Raw genomic sequence first — 21,338 nt, 5'->3', positions numbered from 1 at the left:
CCATTAAAACAAGAGTTTGGGCAAGGCTTAAATAGATCTGATCTTTCTTTTTTAGTGGACTCTGCATGAAAAAGTTAATACTGCCCTATCCACTAACTGAAGGGAATAATTTTGAAAAAACAAACAAAAAATAAAAAAACCTTAACATTCAAACCTATGGTACCACAAGACCTAAGCACTTTGAGACATTTATCAGACAGGAAAATTTTAAATTTTTCCAGAGAGCACTCTGGTTTTTTGGCATGAATTAATTTGATCGTAGTAAAGAATAAATGCAAAGAGGAAATATCAATATTGAAGGAAAATTTTAAAGAAAGATTTTAGCAATTGAAATTGGGACAGTGGGAATTTATGCTGTCACGGTGGTCTAGGGCACTGTGTGTTACATTTGTGACACGATTACTCAAGCTGAAGACCAAATGACAAACAATCCAGATATATCAGGGAACAAACAATACAAACCATAAGTGAGTAAAGAGAATGCAGAAGAGTCAACTCAATCAGCATTTGGTGAGGGGAGGTGCGCTGTAGTCACACTGCTCCATACTAAAGCAATGACACATTGCCTATGTTTTATTACCAATGATAATTTTCACTTCCTTGTTGTCTTTGAATATTTTTAATCCTTTCCTTAGTTGATAAACAGAACCAAATCCATTTTGGTGTCCCTCTAATTTACGGATGAATGACATGAGAGAATGTTCAAGTCATACCCTTAGAGCCAAGAAAGATGGTGAATCCCAGAAGCTCCAGAGCTTTGGGGCAAAAAAAAAAACCCCCCCAAAAAAACCCAAAACAACAACAACAACAACAACAACAACAAAAACCAAAAAAACCCAACTCTACTATCTCAAGATTTTATACGGAAAAATAATAGAAGGGGACCTCAGATAATTACAGATAACTCCAAATTGGGCAAAAAAGTCTTTGGCTTCTCCATTCTCAGTAGATAATGTTCTTTTCTATTCTAGATCAGCACTGTGAAAGGTCAGGGAAATTGGGAGAAGATTGTGACACATTATGCTATAGCTTGGTCTTGGTCCAGATGTATAACTTCAATACAAGTTTGATCTGATATGTTACTTAGCCTTTTCATTATTTCTGTAACCTCAAGCAGATAAAACCTTCCAATATACACAAGTCATCCCAGACTTTGATTCCTTTTAAATGTTTCTAGGACCCCAAATACCATCATTACTGAAACGGACATCTCAGCACTGGTACCAAAACAAATAAAGCCAACATAGATTCTACTGTGGTAGAGTATTAAACATTTTTGAAAAAGATGCAAAAAGATTCCTTGTCTAGTAAATTTCTGGAAGAGAACAAGCTATTGTATCACAGTTCTCAAGTGATTGATAAATACAAAAAAATTAGTTTGAGTAATCACTCAATAAATATTTCTTGAGTGCTTATTCTAGGCCATTACAGTAATAATAGTAAAAATAGTGTGCTTCTTTCTTCTATGAAGACTTTGCTACAGCCAGCACTGTGCACTGTAATGGAAAAATTAGAGATATTAAGGTAGATGTTGTCTAGTGGGGGTATAAAGGAGGTAGCGCCCCTATAAGCAATAATAAAAGCATAATGAAAATTAAAAAAAAAAGGTCTTTGCTACAGAACAACTGTCAGAAGGTCATGGACTCCAAGTTGTCTTTTCTAGTCATCATCATTCTCCATGTTCCCTTATTTGGACTGTGTATGTCCAATTGCACACTAATTGAAGACCACCCATTAGGATTAAGACTGCATTCTTCACCCACGACATTTTGTTTCTCCATACGTAAAACCAATTGCCTTATGTAACTAGCCTTTTCATGTAAATGGACAGAAGATTTTCTTCAGAGTCATCTACTCAATCAACCAATGTAGTGCTGATTGCCACACCTGGGAATGAAAGGTGGCAAACCCTGGGTGTGGGTTACCTTATTTGACCTTGGGGGATGAAAGGAAAACGATGAGCAGGCAGGACTCCAACCTGTCACCAACTTCAGTCAGAACAGTTCCGAAGCAGGAGGGCTTTAGTCCATTTCTCCCCTCCAGGAGTTGCCTGGCTGCTTCTTAGAGGTATTATTATTATTCCGCAAGTTGGTACTTTACCCCAGAAAAAAAGGAGTTGACCTGAAAAAAAGCCACTTCCTTGTCCCACGATTCTCATCTCACAAAAGTGATAAGTATGGCAAACATCCACAGGTTATTTAAGGTATATACATGGTTGCTTCCTGGGAAATTCCATTTGTACTTCTGCACAGTTACCCACTGTTTTTCTATTACCAAAGCCTCACAAAATTTCCTCGGTTCCTCAAAAACTGCTTTGTGGTGCAGAAACCATGAAAACATGAACGTTTACCCAGACACGTAATTTAATAATGCGTTAGTTGTTGTAAGTGAGGCTCAGGGTTCAGATACATCTGAGTTAAGATCCTGTTCTGGCATCCTCTAGCATTAGTATGACAGTGAGAAAGTCTTACCACACTCTTCCCTGCCTCAACATCCTCATCTGCAAGATGAATTCTTACAACACTTACTGTACCGTCGGTGGTGATGCTTTGGGAGGGCTAAATGCCATAATGTGAATGAAGCATTTAGCGCAGTGCCTCACACCTGGTAAAATGTTCATGAAGTAGAAGCTATTATGTTACAATAAGTGTATCTGTAAATGTCAAAATGCTTTCCTAAGAAGGCTACTTTTAAATAATTATAACGTGAAGATTTGTGTTGCTATCTCTGATCATCTTGCTACTCTCTGTGAGACAGTTCCTTGAGAAGCCTGTCTGTTACTTGTCTAGGAGTCAAGGGGCTTCGTGGCAGTATGTTTTGCACCGATAAACATCTTAATATGGGTTGTAACCAGAAGGTAGAAAACAGGAAAAAAGAGAACGGAGCCACTTCAGTGACTACCTTTCTGGAACAGAGAGCTCAGAATATGACCACTGTAAACCTAGCTCTTGTGTTATACTTTGGAAGGATCTTGATAAATAATTAAATTCACTCCCTCATTTCATAAATGGGAAACTGAGGTCCCCAGATTAGAGACAAAACCAGAACTAAATTCAGATCACTCTTTCACTGTATATTATACCAACGGTAGTATGAAAAATTTCAAAAATCACAGACATAGAAAGGCTAGAATAAGGAACTTCTCTATACTCTTCATTCAGCTTCAATAATTTCAACCCATTGCCTCTCTTGAAAAACCAGTTTTGCATCTGAGTCTGTTGTCATTTACACTCCCTCATAGAGCAGTTAGGAACTAGTATCACGAAGAGCACACCCCAGGCAAAGAAATGTAGAAATAGAAGGAGGATATGGTATGAGACACAAAGGCAGACTGTCAATAAATGCCGAAAATGTAGAAAATCTGCTCAAGTTATTTTTATAACAGTTTGGAGAACATAAACTTGTTCCAAGAGGACACTGTTCCTTTAAATTACTTACTGATCCCACCCAGATCTTGCACCCTGGCCAAATGCCTGACCACTCTTGCTTTAACTTAGGCTAATAAACACAAATAAAAGATTGCAAAGGTTCCAAAAGCAAAGATAATTTTTATTTCCACAGAACAGAATATCAAATAGCTAACTCCATCCCCAACAATGGTCCTTGCTGTTGGCATTTGCTTAATCAGTCTTTAATTCCAGTTTGACAAACTTTATAAGGTAAGACATAACTGTTTTATTTTAATCACTTGAAATCAGAGAAGACCACCTAGGTACTGTGGAAGACTGAAAGGTGTGCATACTTATTATGTGAAGAAAGCTGAAAATAATAGCTGATAGAAAAATTTTCTATCCTCTGCCATTACTTGAAATTAATTATTAGAAAAATATAAATAATTGTTAAAATGTAGACATTTAAAATTTATGTCAAAATTATTTGAAAATTGATTTTTAATTCATAGGCTACTACATAGCATTGCAATGATGTTAATATCTTTTGGGATCTCTTTTTCTTAATTTGGAACATATTTTTATAACTCAGTATTAATTACAGAATGTTTTATACCTTGGTTAGTTTGGTAATCCGAATAAAGTGCTCATTTGATAATTTTATCTTTATGTGAAATAAATGCTATGCAAAAACTGTGAGTACAATTGGTAAACTCTGCTGAAAGAATTTTAGTTTTAAAACATCATAAAATATAAAGTCTCTTGGATTTATTGATGCTGATATTTACCCAAAATAAATTTTAGGCAAAAAAGGCAAATATATAGCATTTGGTTAAAGATAATCTTTGTCTCTGCATTTATAGAATGCCACTTATAGTAAACACAGAGGTTTTTATTTCTTTTATTTCTTTCATTTCTTTCTTTCTTCCTTTCTTCCTTTCTTCTTTCTTTCTTAATTTCTTTTATTTAACTTTTATTTATTTGTATCTTTTACTCTTTTATCTGAATTTATAAATTTCTTTTATTTAACTTTTATTTAATGGCATTTTCCCCCTAAAACCTATTTTGCTTGTATATGATGTCTAAATGAGCAAAAGGTAAGAATTATTGAAAACTGAGGCAAAATAAAACATGGCAAAAATGATTAGAAATGAGTGTCTCTTACTATGCCAAACTAATAAAAAAGAAAGAGATTTCAGAAAGGCTGTGGAACTAGAAACCAAACGTATAAGGGTATCCTCAGGCTAATACCAGTAAAGAGAGAGGAATAGCAAGACTGCTTTGGGAGAGCTGGATAAAAAATAACAGAGGAAATAGTAATAAAATATGAGATTGTGATTGTTGCTAGTGAAGTCGTTGTGAAGTAGTGAAGACGTTGTTGCTAGTGGAGACGTAGTGAAGACGTTGTGACGGTGACCATTGTATAGAAAAAGCTTCCGGTGTGAGTTCATGGTTATATGACCACCCCCCCCAAAACAAAAACAAAAACAAACAAACAAACAAGTAAACACACACACACAACTGTATGAGTAAGTGCTTAGTTTTAGGGAAGACAAGTCTTTATTTAAAGACAGCATTTCCAAAGCCCAAAATGAGGCCAACAAATGAGAAGAAAGTGGTTTTCTGCTCAGGGTCCTGCATGGGAATCATCTTCTTTAGATTTTTTTGAAGAGTTGTATTGATCGTGTAGCTTGTAAAATCCTCTTATTTTCAATGAAATTAAATCCTCAGTCTCTTATTCCTATAACTTCTGAGACGCTTCTTATAATAATGGGCCCAACGAAAGGGAAAGGTCATATGTCACAACAGGGACGTGTTGTTATTCCCCTGGCCTGCCCCCCTGAAAATGCAATAGCAGCTGTGTTTTGCCACACAGCCTTATTTTTACGTTAGTCTTCAGTTAAACTGTACTTCCTTCTGCATTCTTCTCTTTGGTTAACAAGGGATTACTTGAGGGAAGGATGTCCTTTATGTGTTTTATTTCCTCAGGAAACTTCTTGTTCTTCTTCTTTTTTAAACATTCAGCTGTCTTCACATCTTAACATACCTGATCTGAAAACTGTTGACATCTGGCCAATTGCACTTGATGCACTTGCCAAAGAGAAGCTTGGCCAGACTGATACAGAGTCAGCTTAACAAACTTCCTGCTAGGCGATATTACTTGAGGAGCAGATTATGGCATGGAGCCATCCATTGGTTCATCCTCAACCCAACAGCTTTGATTCCTTTTTGGGTTTCTCTATCTGGCATATATGAAAGAAGTCAGTGATCCATTCCATTCCTCACTACCTTTGCATATATTTCCACCCCCTATTTGAGCCTGGAAAAATCATGCTCATGATTTCCTGGTTCCCATTCCCTGAAGGCAAAGTGAAGGAAAATGTGATTTCCTTTTCCAGAACTTCTGAAGTCAGTATAGTTTAAGAAGGAGAGCATTTCCAAACCATGCAGAACATTGTTTCAAAAAAGCCTTTTTGTTCCTTCTCCAGTATACTGAGCTAGCCACATGTGAGTCTTCTCTTGCCAGGGAAGCCTGTGGGTTTAAAAGTCATCCAGCGGATAGCTGGGCATATTGAGGGATGAAGATGGCTGAAGATTTAATATAGGATTAGAGTTTTCATTGTTAATTCACCCAGAAAAATAGTTTCACAGGAATGTTCAGAGGAAGTGTGTTCTGATATCAAGTCTTATTTCTGCCCATCAGTTCTTCGCTGGAAGAACAATGTTGCTGAGCAAATCTGCTATTTTTGTTCTCATACTCATTTGATTCATTGGATATGCAGCTGTAGTCCAGCTTGGAACTCTATTGTAGATGAAGTTTCCAAGCAAGAGCATAAAAGAGAAATGATATTCTATGGGAATACAAGGCAATTTCATTTTTGACTAGCCTTTTGAAGTCACTAAAGTTGTGCATGTATTATTAAGACTGGAATGATAGTGGTTCTCTACAACCCTGTGAAAATATTGAGATCATCAGGAATTAGTTATAATGAAACAGCCATGTAGCAATCTGATATCACCTTGAAGAATGTGGAAATGTCAAAACAGACCCTATGCTTGAACCATGGTCATCATACAGAGTGGGACTGAAGTGTTCTCAAATGGCTTTTCCCACTCTCTGCTTCTCATAATAAAATGGGAAATTCAGATTACTTGGCTGTAATTCTTTGACTATATAGAAATATTCAGTAATAAGTGTTGGCTTGTGGTGCCATGATTTATTTCAATTAAAATCTTCTAAAATCTCAGTGTAGATGTTTTTCTGAAAATATGAATGAAAACCCTTTTCTCTTGTCACATGCTGGTTTTCAATTCTGCTGGCTTGAAATTAAAAAATAGCAAACATTTTATTTTACCAAAGTATTTATAACTGATTTTTCTATTAAAGGTGCTACAAGACAGATGACCTTTCACCACCTGCCATGATGTGGAACAGACATTTTGTCTTCTATCTCCTGCTTTTGCCAGCTTTTATGAGTCAAACAATACGTGGACAAAGAAAGAAAGGATCAAAGTCCAATTTACTTGCAAAGAAAAATAACTTCCAGGGTAAAAAAAAAAAATTTTTTTAATGATTAGTTTTAGCCTGAATATTTTTTTCTGAATAACACTTGATATAAATATCAAACCATACATACATAAAACCATATGTAATATTCTATTTTAATATAATTATGTTGTGATAATAATATACCTTGTATACATACAAAGGATACTTATAAAAACTTTAGATGTTTTAGAGCCCTTGTACATTCATTATCTCATTTGAGCCTCACAGTAGCTTTATAAAATAGTAATGACAAAAAGTGCCACTCTCATAAAGAAATGGCGTCCCAGAGAGATTAAATGGCATATCTCAGGCCATAGACAAATGAACTAGTAAGATGCAGAACTAGAATTCAAGCTCAAGTTCTCTGTTTTTAAGATTCCCCCTTATTGCTAAAGTGATGTGTATAGTTGTTTTCTCCCTGGATTTCAAAAAAGCTAAAAAAAAAAAAAAAAATCCCCAAACCAACTATCCAAACAAGATGAAGCCTCATGAATGTGACATAGAACCTGAGATTTAGGCAGAGTGTTGTTTACATCTAGACAGCTTTGCCCAATATTTGCTGGATTTCTAAGCAGCTTTTACTTTGAGGAGATGCTCGATATACATGGCATTTTATTTGTTTGCTTTTTATTTGCATGATTTTAAGAGGCAAAGAATTTCTAGATTAGGAAAGAGATGTAGTTCTTCACAACTTAAGCCCCATCTCCAAGGCACCTCTCTTTTGCACTCCCCTCTCCTCTCCAAAACAACACATATCCCACCACCTCAGGGCTTTCCTTAGGCAAAGTGGTTTCCTGATTAGGAACAAATATTTTGCCTAACCTGTTTGTTCTATTTCAGACTCTACTTGCTTCATAGATGTGGTCTTCATTGTGGACAGCTCTGAAAGTTCTAAAATTGTTCTCTTTGATAAACAGAAAGATTTTGTGGCTAGCTTGAGTGACAAGGTTTTCCAACTGACCCCGGTTCGCTCCTTGAAATATGATATCAAACTGGCAGCACTTCAGTTTAGCACCTCTGTCCAAATTGATCCACCTTTTTCTTCTTGGAAGGATCTGCAGACTTTTAAACAGAGGGTCAAATCTATGAATTTCATTGGGCAAGGCACCTTCTCCTATTATGCAATCTCCAATGCCACTAGTTTGCTTAAGAGAGAAGGGCGTAAAGATGGTGTGAAAGTGGCTTTGCTGATGACTGATGGCATTGACCATCCAAAGAATCCAGATGTCAAGAGTATTTCTGAAGACGCCAGAACTGCAGGAATATTGTTTATCACCATTGGACTTTCCACTGTCGTCAATGAAGCCAAACTTCGTTTGATATCTGGGGAATCATCCAGCGAGCCCATTCTACTGTTGAGTGATCCCACACTTGAAGATAAAATTCAAGATCGCCTGGTAGGTACTTGAGGAGTGGGTCTTATATACATATTTCCAACCATAATATTGATACCTTAATTATAAATTCTGTGAGGATAGATACTGGGTCAGAAAGATAAAGGAAAAAGAATCCACCTTGGAAATAGCTAAGAGAATCTTTCTGAAGTCTCTCCACTTTCTTGATAGTTTACACCAGATAAACTGGGAAAGTACCAGAGTTCCTGCTCTGGAATTGCATTCCTAACTTTATTGCTAGCCAATGCTGAGAATTTGGGAAGAATTACTTTCCAGTTATACACTTCAGTCTCCTGTTTATACATCCTGGGATCACGAACACTGCTGACTTATATTCAATTTGTGGTCAACTTGTGGTCTGCAGTATTTGTACTAAGTTGGGTTTTTTCCCCATTTAACATCTGCAGAAACGTTTTGACTCAATATGTCACCTACAGCAATATTATGCTACTCGAGCAAAGTTCATAGACTTCTAATTTTTTCATTATGCCCTTGTTTCTTAGGTGTTCACAAGCCCACCCAATGTAAAATCACCTGCAACCTTCAGTCACCCAACAGTTTCTCCCACATATCAATGAGTGCCATTTGATTGGTCTGATTAGCTATGTCGATGCTTTTCTTTGCTGATTGCTCAGCTGTGTGTGAGATCCTTTCCTTTCTGCTTGGGAAAACACAAGGCAAAGCAATCAAAATAAAATCCCTCTTCAGAGTATTTCTCAAGAAAAAACTCCTAGAGAAAAAGTGGTTGATTTGTTAAGTGTTAAAAATCGATTTTCCTACAAATACTGATTTTCTTTGATTTCTTGAGAAGAGGGCAAGGCACATGTGTCCCTTATACTAGGCATTTCATATAGCTGTTTTCTATAGGTTGCAAAAAATCTCAGCCTTGTTTCAGAGATTGTTTTGCCCTTTTGTCCCTTCTCCCAATCTTTTTCCTAACATTATTCTTATAAGTTAATAACTTAAATTCTATTTATATTTTATTTTTATATTATATTTATATTTTTATATTTTCTGTTATATTTATATAACTATTCTGTAAGTTAATTCTCTTAAATATTAACTTTAAGATAATAACTTGTAAGTTATTCTTATAACTGTTGTTTTCAGCATGAGACATTAACTATTTTATCTAAATAATAGTTATCATGTCTTGAGTGCTCTCTGTCTTAGCCATTGTTCTGAGTACTTTACTTACATCTTTTATTTTATTCATTATTTTATTTATTTTATTTTGCAACAATATTATGATGTAGGTACTATATTATCCTCATTTTATAGTTGAAAATGTAATGCCATGCAAAGGCCCTGAGGTCTTCATAGTTAACCCTATGAAGTTATCTTGAAGGGGGAAAATAGAAACTGTGTTTTAAGATTTTCTCAATCAGAACTGCCTTGAAACAGTTAAGCAACATCCCTCCTCCAAAGCTGCTATTGTTTCTGGTCTCTTTTCCTTGGGCATTGGGGGTAGATAGGGAGAGCTCAGCCCAGGTTGGAGATGGTGATTTCAGTCCCCAGGGGAGTTAGGGGGAGTGCTTACCCCGAGCATCTTTTTTGCATGAAAGGGAAATGTGCAGGGGTACCTGGCTAACTGCCTAGGTCTGTCTGTGCCATAATGTAAACAGTCCTTACCACTGAACCCAAAATAGAAGATTCTAGCATGTGCTGGAGAGAACACTTGAATTTAGATAATGAGTTGCCAGTTGCTGACTATAGAAGTTGCAGGGGAGGCATCTCTTTGGCCAGTTGTGTAGGCTCAGGAGGTTCATACTCCTTCTAGACACATTGTCTTGGCTGAGAGCTCCTGCCCAACTCAGAACACAGGATCTTGGCAGTAGACTTGACACAGGACTATTTGTCCATTTTTGGGGGAAACCAGAAAATGATCAAGTGTCCCAATGACCCTGCTCTTGCTTAGCATCCTGTGATTTCAGCTTGTTTGTTCAGATGGAAGCTCTATGAACAAGCCACTTCTCAGGAGATGCTGCTTTCCAAACACTTCCAGCAACCAAAGTGCTTATTAGGCCCTCAAAGAACAATATGCTAAGTTTCAACGTTTCCAATTGCCACTATGTGGGAGGCAGAACTTGACTCTTGATCAGGCCATTGGAAAAATTCCTCATCTAATCTATTTCCATTACATTTTTTTTGTTGTTGAATTTTTAAGCTTTTAATTTTGAAATGATTATGTAGTTGACTTTCTAAAAGAAGTTAATTAGGTATAATTTAAGTAAAAAATTGCATCTACTTAAAGTACAGAATTCTATGAGTTTTGATAGATGTACACATTCACGAAACCACCAACACAGTTAAGATACAGAACATTCTGCCATGCCCAAATTTCCTCATGCCTCTTTGCACAATATCCTTCCCTTGCCTCTTAGCTCCTGATCTGATTTTTGTCACTCGAGTTTAGTGTACATTTTCTAGGCTTTTATATAAACAAGCTTATGCAGTATGTACTCTTTTTCTGTCAAGGTTTTTATACCCAGCCTGACAATTCTGGAAATCGACTGGGTTGTTTTTTATATCAGCAGTTTATTTCTTTTTACTGAGGAGTAGCTTCAGTTGAATTTAATGGACATGGGTACCCACAATGAACAGATTTTGCAGGAAGCAAGACAAATCAAGGAATCATTACCAACTCCCTGGTACCTCTAGTAGAAAGTATCATGTAAGAACCCCATGAATACATTTCAACTCTGAATGACCCAAGAGATACCTGATGATTCCACATTGAAGAGGATGTGTAAAATGTTTTAATACTATTTTATTATGATTTACATAACAGTATTGAAACCAAGGAAACAATTCCAACCCAATATCCCATACATATAGTTGGTCTTTCAGAAAAGATGTTATGGTGGCTATTTTACCATTATATTAAGCTGTAGATATTTTTTTGTCACAGAGTTTGTAATCCTCGCCTATTAAGTTCTTTGTTCTGATCCCATCTGCTACCGTGCCAATACCTTTGCCACCTTCCTCACATGTCCTCTGTCCCCTTCTCAGAGCATTGACCTCATACTCATTCACAAAATTGGCAGTTCCATTCTAGTCTTTTCCTTCCACATATATGCCATCATAGAACTCTGCCTCCATTAATAAAATGCACCTTCTTTTGCTCCAGGGAGGGCTTTTCTCCATTTATCCCTTCCATTTAAACTAGAGCAACCGCATAGATCTTTTTTTAAATTTTTTTAATGTTTATTTATTCTTGAGAGAAAGAAACACAGAGCATGAGCGGGGGAGGAGCAGAGAGAGAGAGTGAACCACAGAATCTGAAGCAGACTCCAGGCTCTGAGCTGTCAGCACAAAGCCCAACGCAGAGCTCGAACCCACTAACTGTGAGATCATGACCTGAGCCAAAGTTGGACTTTCAACCGACTGAGCCACCCAGGCACCCTCATCTTAACTGAACGTGCCCTTCCTATGGCTTTGACCACGTTCTCCCAGCTGTATGCCACATAACCTGCCTCTCTGCTAAGTGAAGGCACTCACTACTTCCCAAGGTGTCCAGCTCTGTCCACATGGGCCCTTTTGTCCACTCTTTCAAATGTCCCTCCTCACTGCTTCCTTTGTCTTATTGCCCACACTAGTCCTTATGACTTTTTCCTCATAAACTTTGACATATAGAGGAGCATTCCATCAATGAGCTGGTCCTTTGCATTCTTCTTGAAAATTATCCAGAAAACCCACCTATTTCCAGAAACTGTCTTGTTTCCCACCTCCCCACCCAGTCTGGGATCTCCTTCCCACGCTGCTTGCTGTGTGCTGTTTTCTGTCACTGGGGCTTATAGACTATAAGTGCCCTTAGGGATAGAGCTTTGTTCTTTGTTTGAAACAGTCTTATCTATTGTGTAGTCTTTGGTCTACTTTTGTTTCCATAGAAATACAAATTCCAGCAAACACAAAATCAAATGAGTTCCAAAATTAGTTAGTTATGTTGTTATGGTTTTAAGCCTCATGGCACATATTTTTAAAGAGTTAACATGGCACAGCAGAAATTAAATTCTCAAAGGAAGAGCTGAAAAAAGTGTAAAATTATACATCAGGCATAGTGGCAGCTAAATTCATGAGCTTAAAAACTGATGCTAGATAATAGAAGGGTGTTGCTTATTATAAAAAGGTTGTAAGGTGACAGAACTTTGCCTTTTTCTTTATTTCAGTAGTTGCTTTCAAACATTACAATTTGACTTGAATTATTACTTGTTTATTATATCTTGAACTATTTTCAAATTCCTTTCCCTCTCTCCTTCCCAGGAAAGCTAAACTTCTGACATGTGTTCAAAATATTTTCATAATTTGGATCACATTCTATAAATCCCTCTGCAGCTTGCTTTATCACTCCCTGTCCTTGGGAAATTTTCTATGTTGAATTATGTAGCCCCAATGGATTCACTTTAACTGCTGAATAATATTTCAGTTATTGACCCATTCTAATACTGATGGATATTTTCATTATTTCCAAATTTTCACTACTGAAAATAATGAATGCTGAAATATACAAGTACTTCAAGAATTTCTCTAAGATATGTCTGGAAGGGATGTCAGAGTAACAGGTGGAAACAAGGACTCATCCTGGGCAACCTAGAAATAAAGCATGCACATCTTCAGTTTTCTAGGGACAGCCAAATGTTCTGGAGAGGGGAAATTACACCAAGACTGTCAGTATATCTGAATTCCCATTTCTCCACATGACCTGTTAGTTCATAAAGATACAAGCAGTTCATCTGCTTTCACCCTGAATTTATACTGGCTGGCTATTTTAAATCAGGAGGGTGGAGAGTGAGGGGGAAGGAAGGGACAAAAGGCCATTGGTGAGACTCTGAGTTTTGTAAATAGGGTGTGTGGCCAGAGTTGTACAGCTCCTGAGACCCCATGGTCAAAATTTCTTATTTTTTGTATTTTTGGAAAATGACCCGGAAGGATTATGTGTCTTGTCCAAAGCCACACAGCTAGTTCATGGTGGACACAGGGTAAAAACTCCAGACGATGATTAATTCTCAGCCTAATTTTGTCCTCCTATTAGATCCCTAGAACTGCTTAAAGCATTTTGCTACATCTTCGCTCTGTATTATTAGTTTGTATGGAAATAAAGGTAAAGTAAAAATAAAACTAAAGGGATGTGGGGTCCTCCATAAAGGTACAGCTCTGACTTATCTTTAACTTCCTCATTACATTCTTCATTTCTTATCATTTTATTTTTAAGTTTATTTATTTATTTTGAGAGAGAGAGAGAGAGAGAGAGAGAGAAAGAATGTGAGCTGGGAAGAGGCAGAGAGAGAGGGAGAGGGAGAATCCCACTGACAGTGCAGAGCCTGATCTAGGGCTCAAATTCACGAACCATGAGATCATGACCTGAGCCAGAAGCAAGAGTTGGACACTTAACCAACTGAGCCACCCAGGTGCCCACTTCATTTTTAATATCTTGCAACAAATATTCTAGGGCTTTTTATTTCCATTTTCTATTTTATCATATGAAATTAACCCTTCAGGTCCAGTTGTAAGGCATCAATCTGAGACATCATTTCTACATTATGAAAACAATTCTCTCATCTGTAAGCATTGGTTCATTTCTTTCCCATGTTTGGCTTCGGACGTGGCCTTAGTGCCCTCGTCAGATAGTACCTCATTCAGCGGAAGTAGGTCAAGATGTTAGACAAAGACTAGATTGTGAATTTAAAGGAATTTTGAAAAATATTCTGGCTAATTCATTACTGTGTGGGTAAGTATAAAGTACCACTTAAACTTGTTTAGGTAGCTCCACCCAAGTGTATGACATTGGGCAAGTGACAGCACAGCAGACTCAAGTTTCCTTGAGGCAAAATGAAAGTCTGGACCTGATTGACTTGAAAGGCTTGTTGGTATTTCATGAAATTATCACACTAAACTTAATGTTTTAATGTTTGAAAAAATGCATGTATGTATAGGGATGGAAAAATAAAAGTAGAGAAAACATACAATTATGTATTCTGGCTAAGTCTTTATAAGTAAAAGTGAAAAGTCTTTGTTATGACTGATCAAGCTTGTAGCCAAATTATGGAGATTAGAGAGCTGATTAAGAAAACAAAAGCTAGAACATAGGATGTAACAAAATAAAGTTTCTCAAAAAAGAGTAATTTTTAATGTTAGTGCCCTTCCTGTCTCTTGTGATATGGCTCAGAGTGCTCCTTGGGAGGTTGGCTGGGAGGCTCTACTGCTTTTATAAGGTTAAAAAGACTGAATTGCTATTCTTCTTGAAAATTGCATATCCCATAGAGAATAATTAAGACTAATAAGAAGCTGGAAGCAGAACCATGAAGCGAGTTAATGTTTTATTCTTTTTTCCCTCCTAGGATATCTTATTTGAAAAGAAGGTAAGCACCACATGCTTTGATTACTATGAATTAACTCTAAAAGTTTGCATAATCAAATCAGCATTGTAATTCACATTAGAAGATAAAGAGTGTCTAAACAAAAATGCTTAATTCTTTCTAAAATGAGCCAATTTTGAGGCAGCCATCTGATTTCTTTTATGCTGCTCTATCTACTGCAGATTGGAAAATTTAGAAAAAGTAAGAAATATTTAATATGATTTTAGAGAGTAACTTTAGAAATCAGTGGTAGCCAAAATGCATAATTTTTTAAAAAGATTTTATTTTTAGGTAATCTCTATACCCAATGCAGGGCTTGGACTCCCAACTCTGAGATCAAGAGTCACACATTCCACCAACTGACCCAGCCAGGTGCCCCCCCCCCCCAAATGGCATAGTTTTTGCTTGTTTTGGTAACACTTCCTTTATTCTAAGCATGTCTCTGATACCAGCTACTCTTGGGGATCCTTCACTTTGGGAGGTTTGTTACCCAAGATTCCTAGCCCAGAGACACCACTCAGAGTCTCCTGCTGCTGCCCAGGGATTGACTTTAAGTTCATTCTCCTTCTTGCTGGTGGCAACCATACCAAGTGGCAAAGGAAGCTGGCTAATATTGTTTGGATAGTGCTTAGCACAATCGAAGACCACAATGTTGCTGAGGACTTCTATACTGCATATGTGTTTCTTAACACAGAGTTTGGAACATGCGAATTTTGTTTGATAAACTGCTTACTAAACATCAGGAAATGTACAGACAATAGGAGCCAACCAGACCCTGCAGAACACCATGTTTCATCGAATGGTCAGAGACACCATTGTTTTGTGTACCACTGAGATAGGAAAGGACCCTGCCAATTAAGCTGTGATATAGTAACTTCTTATAAATTACAATTCTTGATTTTATACTTATGGTAAGAGTCCCTTTAGATTTATTTAGACATAGAGTTTTAAATCCTGTATCACTTTTGTACATACGCATAAGGGAAAGTAGAAGCAAACTAAATTGGTTATTTCTAAAAGTTCTTCGCATTCAGAGTCTAAATCCTCTGCATGGCTTTTTGTCTCTGAGTCATTGATGCCCTTCCTCCCACCTCCCCCCAATATCAGCCTGTGCGCCATCAAAAACACTGGTGATGCAGCATTTCTTGAGTGTGCTCCAGAAGTGTCTCTGGAGTTTTCTTCCATTTCATTCTGTAAGTTTTGAAGAACATGTGCAGAAAATAACACCTTCATTATGATCAGGCCTGATTCAAATAAGACTCATTCTGATTTCAGACATGTTAAAATAAGGAGAAATGTACATCCTAGAATTGATAAAATATGGTATGCCACATGTTTTCCTTTTTGACTAAAGGAATATTTGATATTTGTATGTTATTGAGCTTTGATGTACTGTATAGAAAAGGAAGAAATTCCAAAAATCCACTGAAAATGTTTATTTTCCCTTTTAACTGGAAACTAGATGTTATACATATATTTTTGGTGGGAGGTCTAATTTATCTAACCATGGCAATGTTTAGTAATACTTTATTAGCTGGCTCTTAACCAGATCTGAGTTAGCCTAGAAGACTTGAAAAGGGAGAGCAAAAACTCCATAAATTTGCTTGGTAAAATTTCTTCAAGGGAATAAGATTTGAAATGCTGCATTTCATTATGTGTTAATATTGGATTTCATTCTTGACTCAGTGTGAACACAAGATTTGTGAGTGTGAGAAAGGGGATCCAGGCGATCCAGGGCCTCCTGTGAGTATGTTTCCACTTTTTTTTTTGTATGTTTCTACTTTGAACTTACAGTCAAGTCAGGAAGCCCTAGTCATGATTGCTCTACTGACGCTTGAAATCGCAGGACTGTTTGATGCTGTTGAAAAGAAGTTGTGGGGCGCCTGGGTGGCTCAGTCGGTTGAGCGTCCATCTTCGGCTCAGGTCATGATCTCGCGGTTCATGGGTTGGAGCCCTGTGTTGGGCTTTGTGCTGACAGCCTGGAGCCTGCTTTGGATTCTGTGTCCCTCTTTTGCTCTGCTCCTCCCCCGCTCATGCTCTGTCTCTTTCTCTCTCAAGAATAAAAAAGAAAGAAAGAAAGAAAGAAAGAAAGAAAGAAAGAAAGAAAAAGAAAAGCAGTTGTGTGCAAATAGCAGCAAACACGGAAATGCTGTTTTTTTCTTTTATTCCTAAAGGGATACACTCTGTCCTTACAAACAGGCCTGGGATTTTCCTGACCTGAACTGAACTGAGGGCAGATTTGGTTTAAAATGATGAAGCTGTTCTCACAAAGGATATTTCAGGATCATGTCTGATGTGACAATTGGGGCCAGAATTTCTCAACACTGAAGTGAAAACAAAGAAAAAGGTCATACAAATCCTTGGTGCTTTAGGGAAAGCTTTATCCCACTCCACCTAAGAACAAGTGACACGGATCTCTCTGGAAGCTAACTGTGACTTCACATGTATCCAAGAGCAACACTGTGTGGGCCTCTCAGGGAGGAAGCTGGTCAGGAAGCTTTGGGGATTAGAGTGAATCCTGTGAAATGGAACTTGGCAACTAAAGGTTAAAGGCAGGATTTACTATGATGATTCAATACTTGATAAGATAATCCCAAAAGGAGTGTTTCCTTTATATTCTGGCCTAACATCTGGAAGGTACCATCTAGGTACTGGGAAGGGACTTGAAAAAACATCACAATGGTAGAGATACTATATATTTCTCTAATACATTTCATTCTGATGCATCCATGCTGCTCATTCAGTATTCCATTTACTTATGTTGTTTCAAACCTTTGAGGTCATAAGCCCAGTGGACATATCTCACAAAAATGCATTGATACAGTTTTTGAAGGAATGCTTGTATTTGGGGGCAGGGAGCGGAATGGGCACTGTGAATTGCTTAGACTGTGCACATTTTCTCTTGAGACTTGGGTCCAAGGACTATATTTTTTCAAACCATTCTATCAATTGAGGCATTAGAAAGCAGGAGGTTCTGTCCTTTATTTTTTTTCTCCAAAATGTAAGTTAGATATGTTATAGGATAATGTGGCAGCCAGTAGAAGCTGATTTTGGCCAAAGCAAAGGTTTAAACTTCCCCTTCTTATAAAGTCTTCATTTATGTTTCACCAAGAGGTTTTCTGGGAAGGTGTACTTGGGATATTCAATTATGTTTTAGAATGAACTGTAAAGAAAATTTACTACTTGCTGAGCTAATCTGACAATTTTAGTCACTCAATATTGTTAGAGATTAATGTACCATTTTTTAACGGAAGTAGAGTTGACACACAATGTTATATTAGCTTCAGGTGTTCAACGTAGTGATTCAACAAGTTTATACATGATGCTGTGTTCACCACAAGTGCAGCTACCATCTGTCACTATACAGCACTATTACAATACCATTAACTATATTCCCTATGCTGTAACATACCATGTTTTAATAGAGATAGACACAAAACTATGTCATTTAGCATTTACTGAGTCTCCCTAAAAACTCTCAGAAAAGCCAGCTTTATGGCGGTTGAGAATAGGAAAACAAAACGCCTTTCTGGAACAGGATTGGAGCACTCTCTTCTCTCATATTTTCTTCTTCTTCTTTTTTTTAAATTTTATTATTTTTCTTTTTATTTAATTATTTTTTTAGAGAATTTACATCCAAGTTAGTTAGCATATAGTGCTTTCAGGAGTGATTTCAGGAGTAGATTCCTTAGTGCCCCTTACCCATTTAGCCATCCACCCTCCCACACCCCCTCCAGTAACCCTCCATTTGTTCTCCATATTAAAGAGTCTCTTATGTTTTTGTCCCACTCCCTGTTTTTATGTTATTTTTGCTTCCCTTCCCTTATCTTCATCTGTTCTGTGTCTTAAAGTCCTCATATGAGTGAAGTCATAGGATACTTGGCTTGCTCTGACTGACTAATTTCACTTAGCATAATACCCTCTAGTTCCATCCTCATAGTTGCAAATGGCAAGATTTCATTCTTTTGATTGCCGAGTAATACCCTATTGCATATATATGCCACATCTTCCTTATCCATTCATCCATCGGTGGACATTTGGGCTCTTTCCATTCTTTGGCTATTGTTGATAGTGCTGCTATAAACATTGGGGTGCATGTGCCCCTTTGAAACAGCACACCTGTAACCCTTGGATAAACACCTAGTAGTGCAATTGCCGGGTCATAGGGAGTTCTGTTTTTAAATTTTTGAGGAACCCCCAGACTGTTTTCCAGAGTGGATGCACCAGTTTGCATTCCCACCAGCAGTGCAAAAGAGATCCTCTTTCTCCACATCCCCGCCAATATCTGTTGTTGCCTGAGTTGTTAATGTTAGCCATCTGACAGGTGTGAGGTGGTATCTCATGGTGGTTTTGATTTGTATTTCCCTGATGATGAGTGACGCTGAGCATTTTTTCATGTGTCAGGTGGCCATCTGGATATCTTCTTGGAGAAGTGTCTATTCATGTCTTTTGCCCATTTCTTCACTGGACTATTTGTTTTTTGGGTGTTGAGCTGGATAAGTTCTTTATAGATTTTGGATACTAACCTTTTATCTGATATGTCGTTTGTAAATATCTTCTCCCATTCCATTGGTTGCCTTTTAGTTTTGCTGATTGTTTCCTTTGCTGTGCAGAGGTCTTTTATTTTGATGAGGTTCCAATAGTTCATTTTTGCTTTTGCTTCCCTTGCCTCCAGAGACGTGTTGAGTAAGAAGTTGCTGTGGCCAAGGTCAGAGAGGTTTTTGCTTGCTTTCTCTTCAAGGATTTTGATGGCTTCCTGTCTTACATTTAGGTCTTTCATCCGTTTAGAGTTTGTTTTTGTGTATGGTGTGAGAAAGTGGTCAAGTTCATTTTTCTACATGTCTCTGTCCAGTTTTCCCAGCACCACTTTCTGAAGAGACTGTCTTTATTCCATTGGATATTTTTTCTTGCTTTGTCAAAGATTAGTTGGCCACATGTTTGTGGGTCCATTTCTGGGTTCACTATTCTGTTCCATTGATCTGAGTGTCTCTTTTTGTGCCAGTTCTCTCATCTTTTCTTCTTCTTCTTCTTCTTCTTCTTCTTCTTCTTCTTCAAGTTTCTTTATTTGGAGAGAGAGAGAAAGAGAGAGAGAAGGACAGGGTTAGCGAGAGAGGGAGACAGAGAATCCCAAGAAGTTTCCATGCTGCCAGTACAGAGCCCGATATGGGGCTTGATCTCACAAACTGCTAGATCATGACCTGAGCTGACATCAAGAGTAGGACGTTTAACTGACTGAGCTACCCAGGTTGCCCCTCTTCTCTCATCTTTGAAATTATCCCTTGGATATTAGGGAGGGAGAGACATTGTCCTCTTTTGAGCAAATCTGGAGAATCTACCTCTTCAAGACAGTGCAGTCTTCCTTGTTTGTAGTAAAAGAGAGAATACAGGTAAATCTCTGCTTGGTAGGTGAAGTTTTTTTACAGTCTTCCCTCATTTTATGAGATGGAGCTGATCAGAAATTATTGTAATGTGTAAAAAACGAATATAATGCCTGCTTAATGCAATCATTTTCCCTTTGCCTTCAGGGTACACATGGAAACCCAGGTATCAAAGGTGAACGAGGACCAAAAGGAAACCCGGTAAATAAATAAACAGCTTTCTTTATAAACGAATGTATCTCTCTAGATTCATTTAAAGAACAAAACTGAAGAAAACAAAAGAGAACTGTACTATATGTCAGTGCTGGAAATATGATGATTTCTGTGAAGACTACAGGATGTTTACTTCCCATATTGTCTGGTTTGTGTTAGCTTGCATTTACAAATTCTAAGTAATGTATGACCATTTTAGTTAATAAATCTGGGAAACGTAGGGATACTGAACAAACAGAAATTGGTAATTACATAATGGTGACCCTATTAATTTTTACATTGTTCCATGAATTACTAATACATATCCCATATGAAATTGATATTGGCACTTATGTTTTTTATAGATCCATTTTATGTATAACTGACCTATGATAATAATAGAAAAAACAAGTATCTCTTACTCCCAGACCATCTTCAGGCATTTCCTTAGTTCTTTTATTTGTGAGCCCATAAAAAAATATTCTAGATTAATTTTTTAAAAATCAGATAATATTTCAGATGATGATCTTCCAAGTTCAAGAGTGATGAAAAGAGTCACAGGAGAGAGATATAACTATGTGAAAATTTATGGCAAAATTATATATAATGAAAAATAATAATTAAAATGAAGAGGAAAACAGGGAAATATTTTCTTTAAATACAATGGGTACTGGGTTAATTTCTATAGTATATAAAGACTTTATAAAACAGATAAGGAAATATCAAACCACTAATAATTAATTGGTAAAAGGAACCAACAATTTTCAAGAAAGGAAATAAAACCAGTAAATAAAGAAGTAGAAGAATATTTATTTTCACTGTATAGTGAATGATACTTAAAAAGAGATAATGAGGTACCCTTCAATATTAATTATTCACATTTTAGAAACTTTGGAGTCCAGGGTTGTTGGGTTGTTTTTGTGTGGAGAGGGGAGCAATTTTCTAGTTCACATAGTTTGGGGTGGGTTTTTTTTTTGTGTATTTCAGATTAAAAAATTTTTTTATAGCAGTTAGCACAGTGATATTAAAATAATAACTAGTGATAGCAATGGGTGGTTTGTTCATTGCAAAGGTAACTT

The 21,338-nt window shown here is 37.1% G+C and overlaps 1 protein-coding gene across 1 annotated transcript in view; it reads left to right on the top strand.

Annotated features, from left to right (window-relative positions):
* Window positions 1-3,528: 3,528 nt before the first annotated feature.
* The window catches only part of COL28A1 (collagen type XXVIII alpha 1 chain), a 176,473-nt gene continuing 158,663 nt past the window's right edge, over window positions 3,529-21,338 (top strand). Inside the window, exons 1-6 of the mRNA XM_043588947.1 lie at window positions 3,529-3,659; window positions 6,778-6,938; window positions 7,780-8,336; window positions 14,672-14,692; window positions 16,376-16,432; window positions 20,215-20,268. Of these exons, the coding sequence (XP_043444882.1) occupies window positions 6,812-6,938; window positions 7,780-8,336; window positions 14,672-14,692; window positions 16,376-16,432; window positions 20,215-20,268 (816 nt within the window). The 5' untranslated portion in view covers window positions 3,529-3,659; window positions 6,778-6,811. The remainder of the gene's footprint in view (window positions 3,660-6,777; window positions 6,939-7,779; window positions 8,337-14,671; window positions 14,693-16,375; window positions 16,433-20,214; window positions 20,269-21,338) is intronic.

This window comes from Prionailurus bengalensis, chromosome A2, assembly GCF_016509475.1.
Source record: "Prionailurus bengalensis isolate Pbe53 chromosome A2, Fcat_Pben_1.1_paternal_pri, whole genome shotgun sequence".
In the NCBI taxonomy this organism is placed as follows: domain Eukaryota; kingdom Metazoa; phylum Chordata; class Mammalia; order Carnivora; family Felidae; genus Prionailurus; species Prionailurus bengalensis.
Note: the sequence above shows the minus strand (reverse complement) of the source record. Positions and strands in the feature narration are given on the sequence as shown.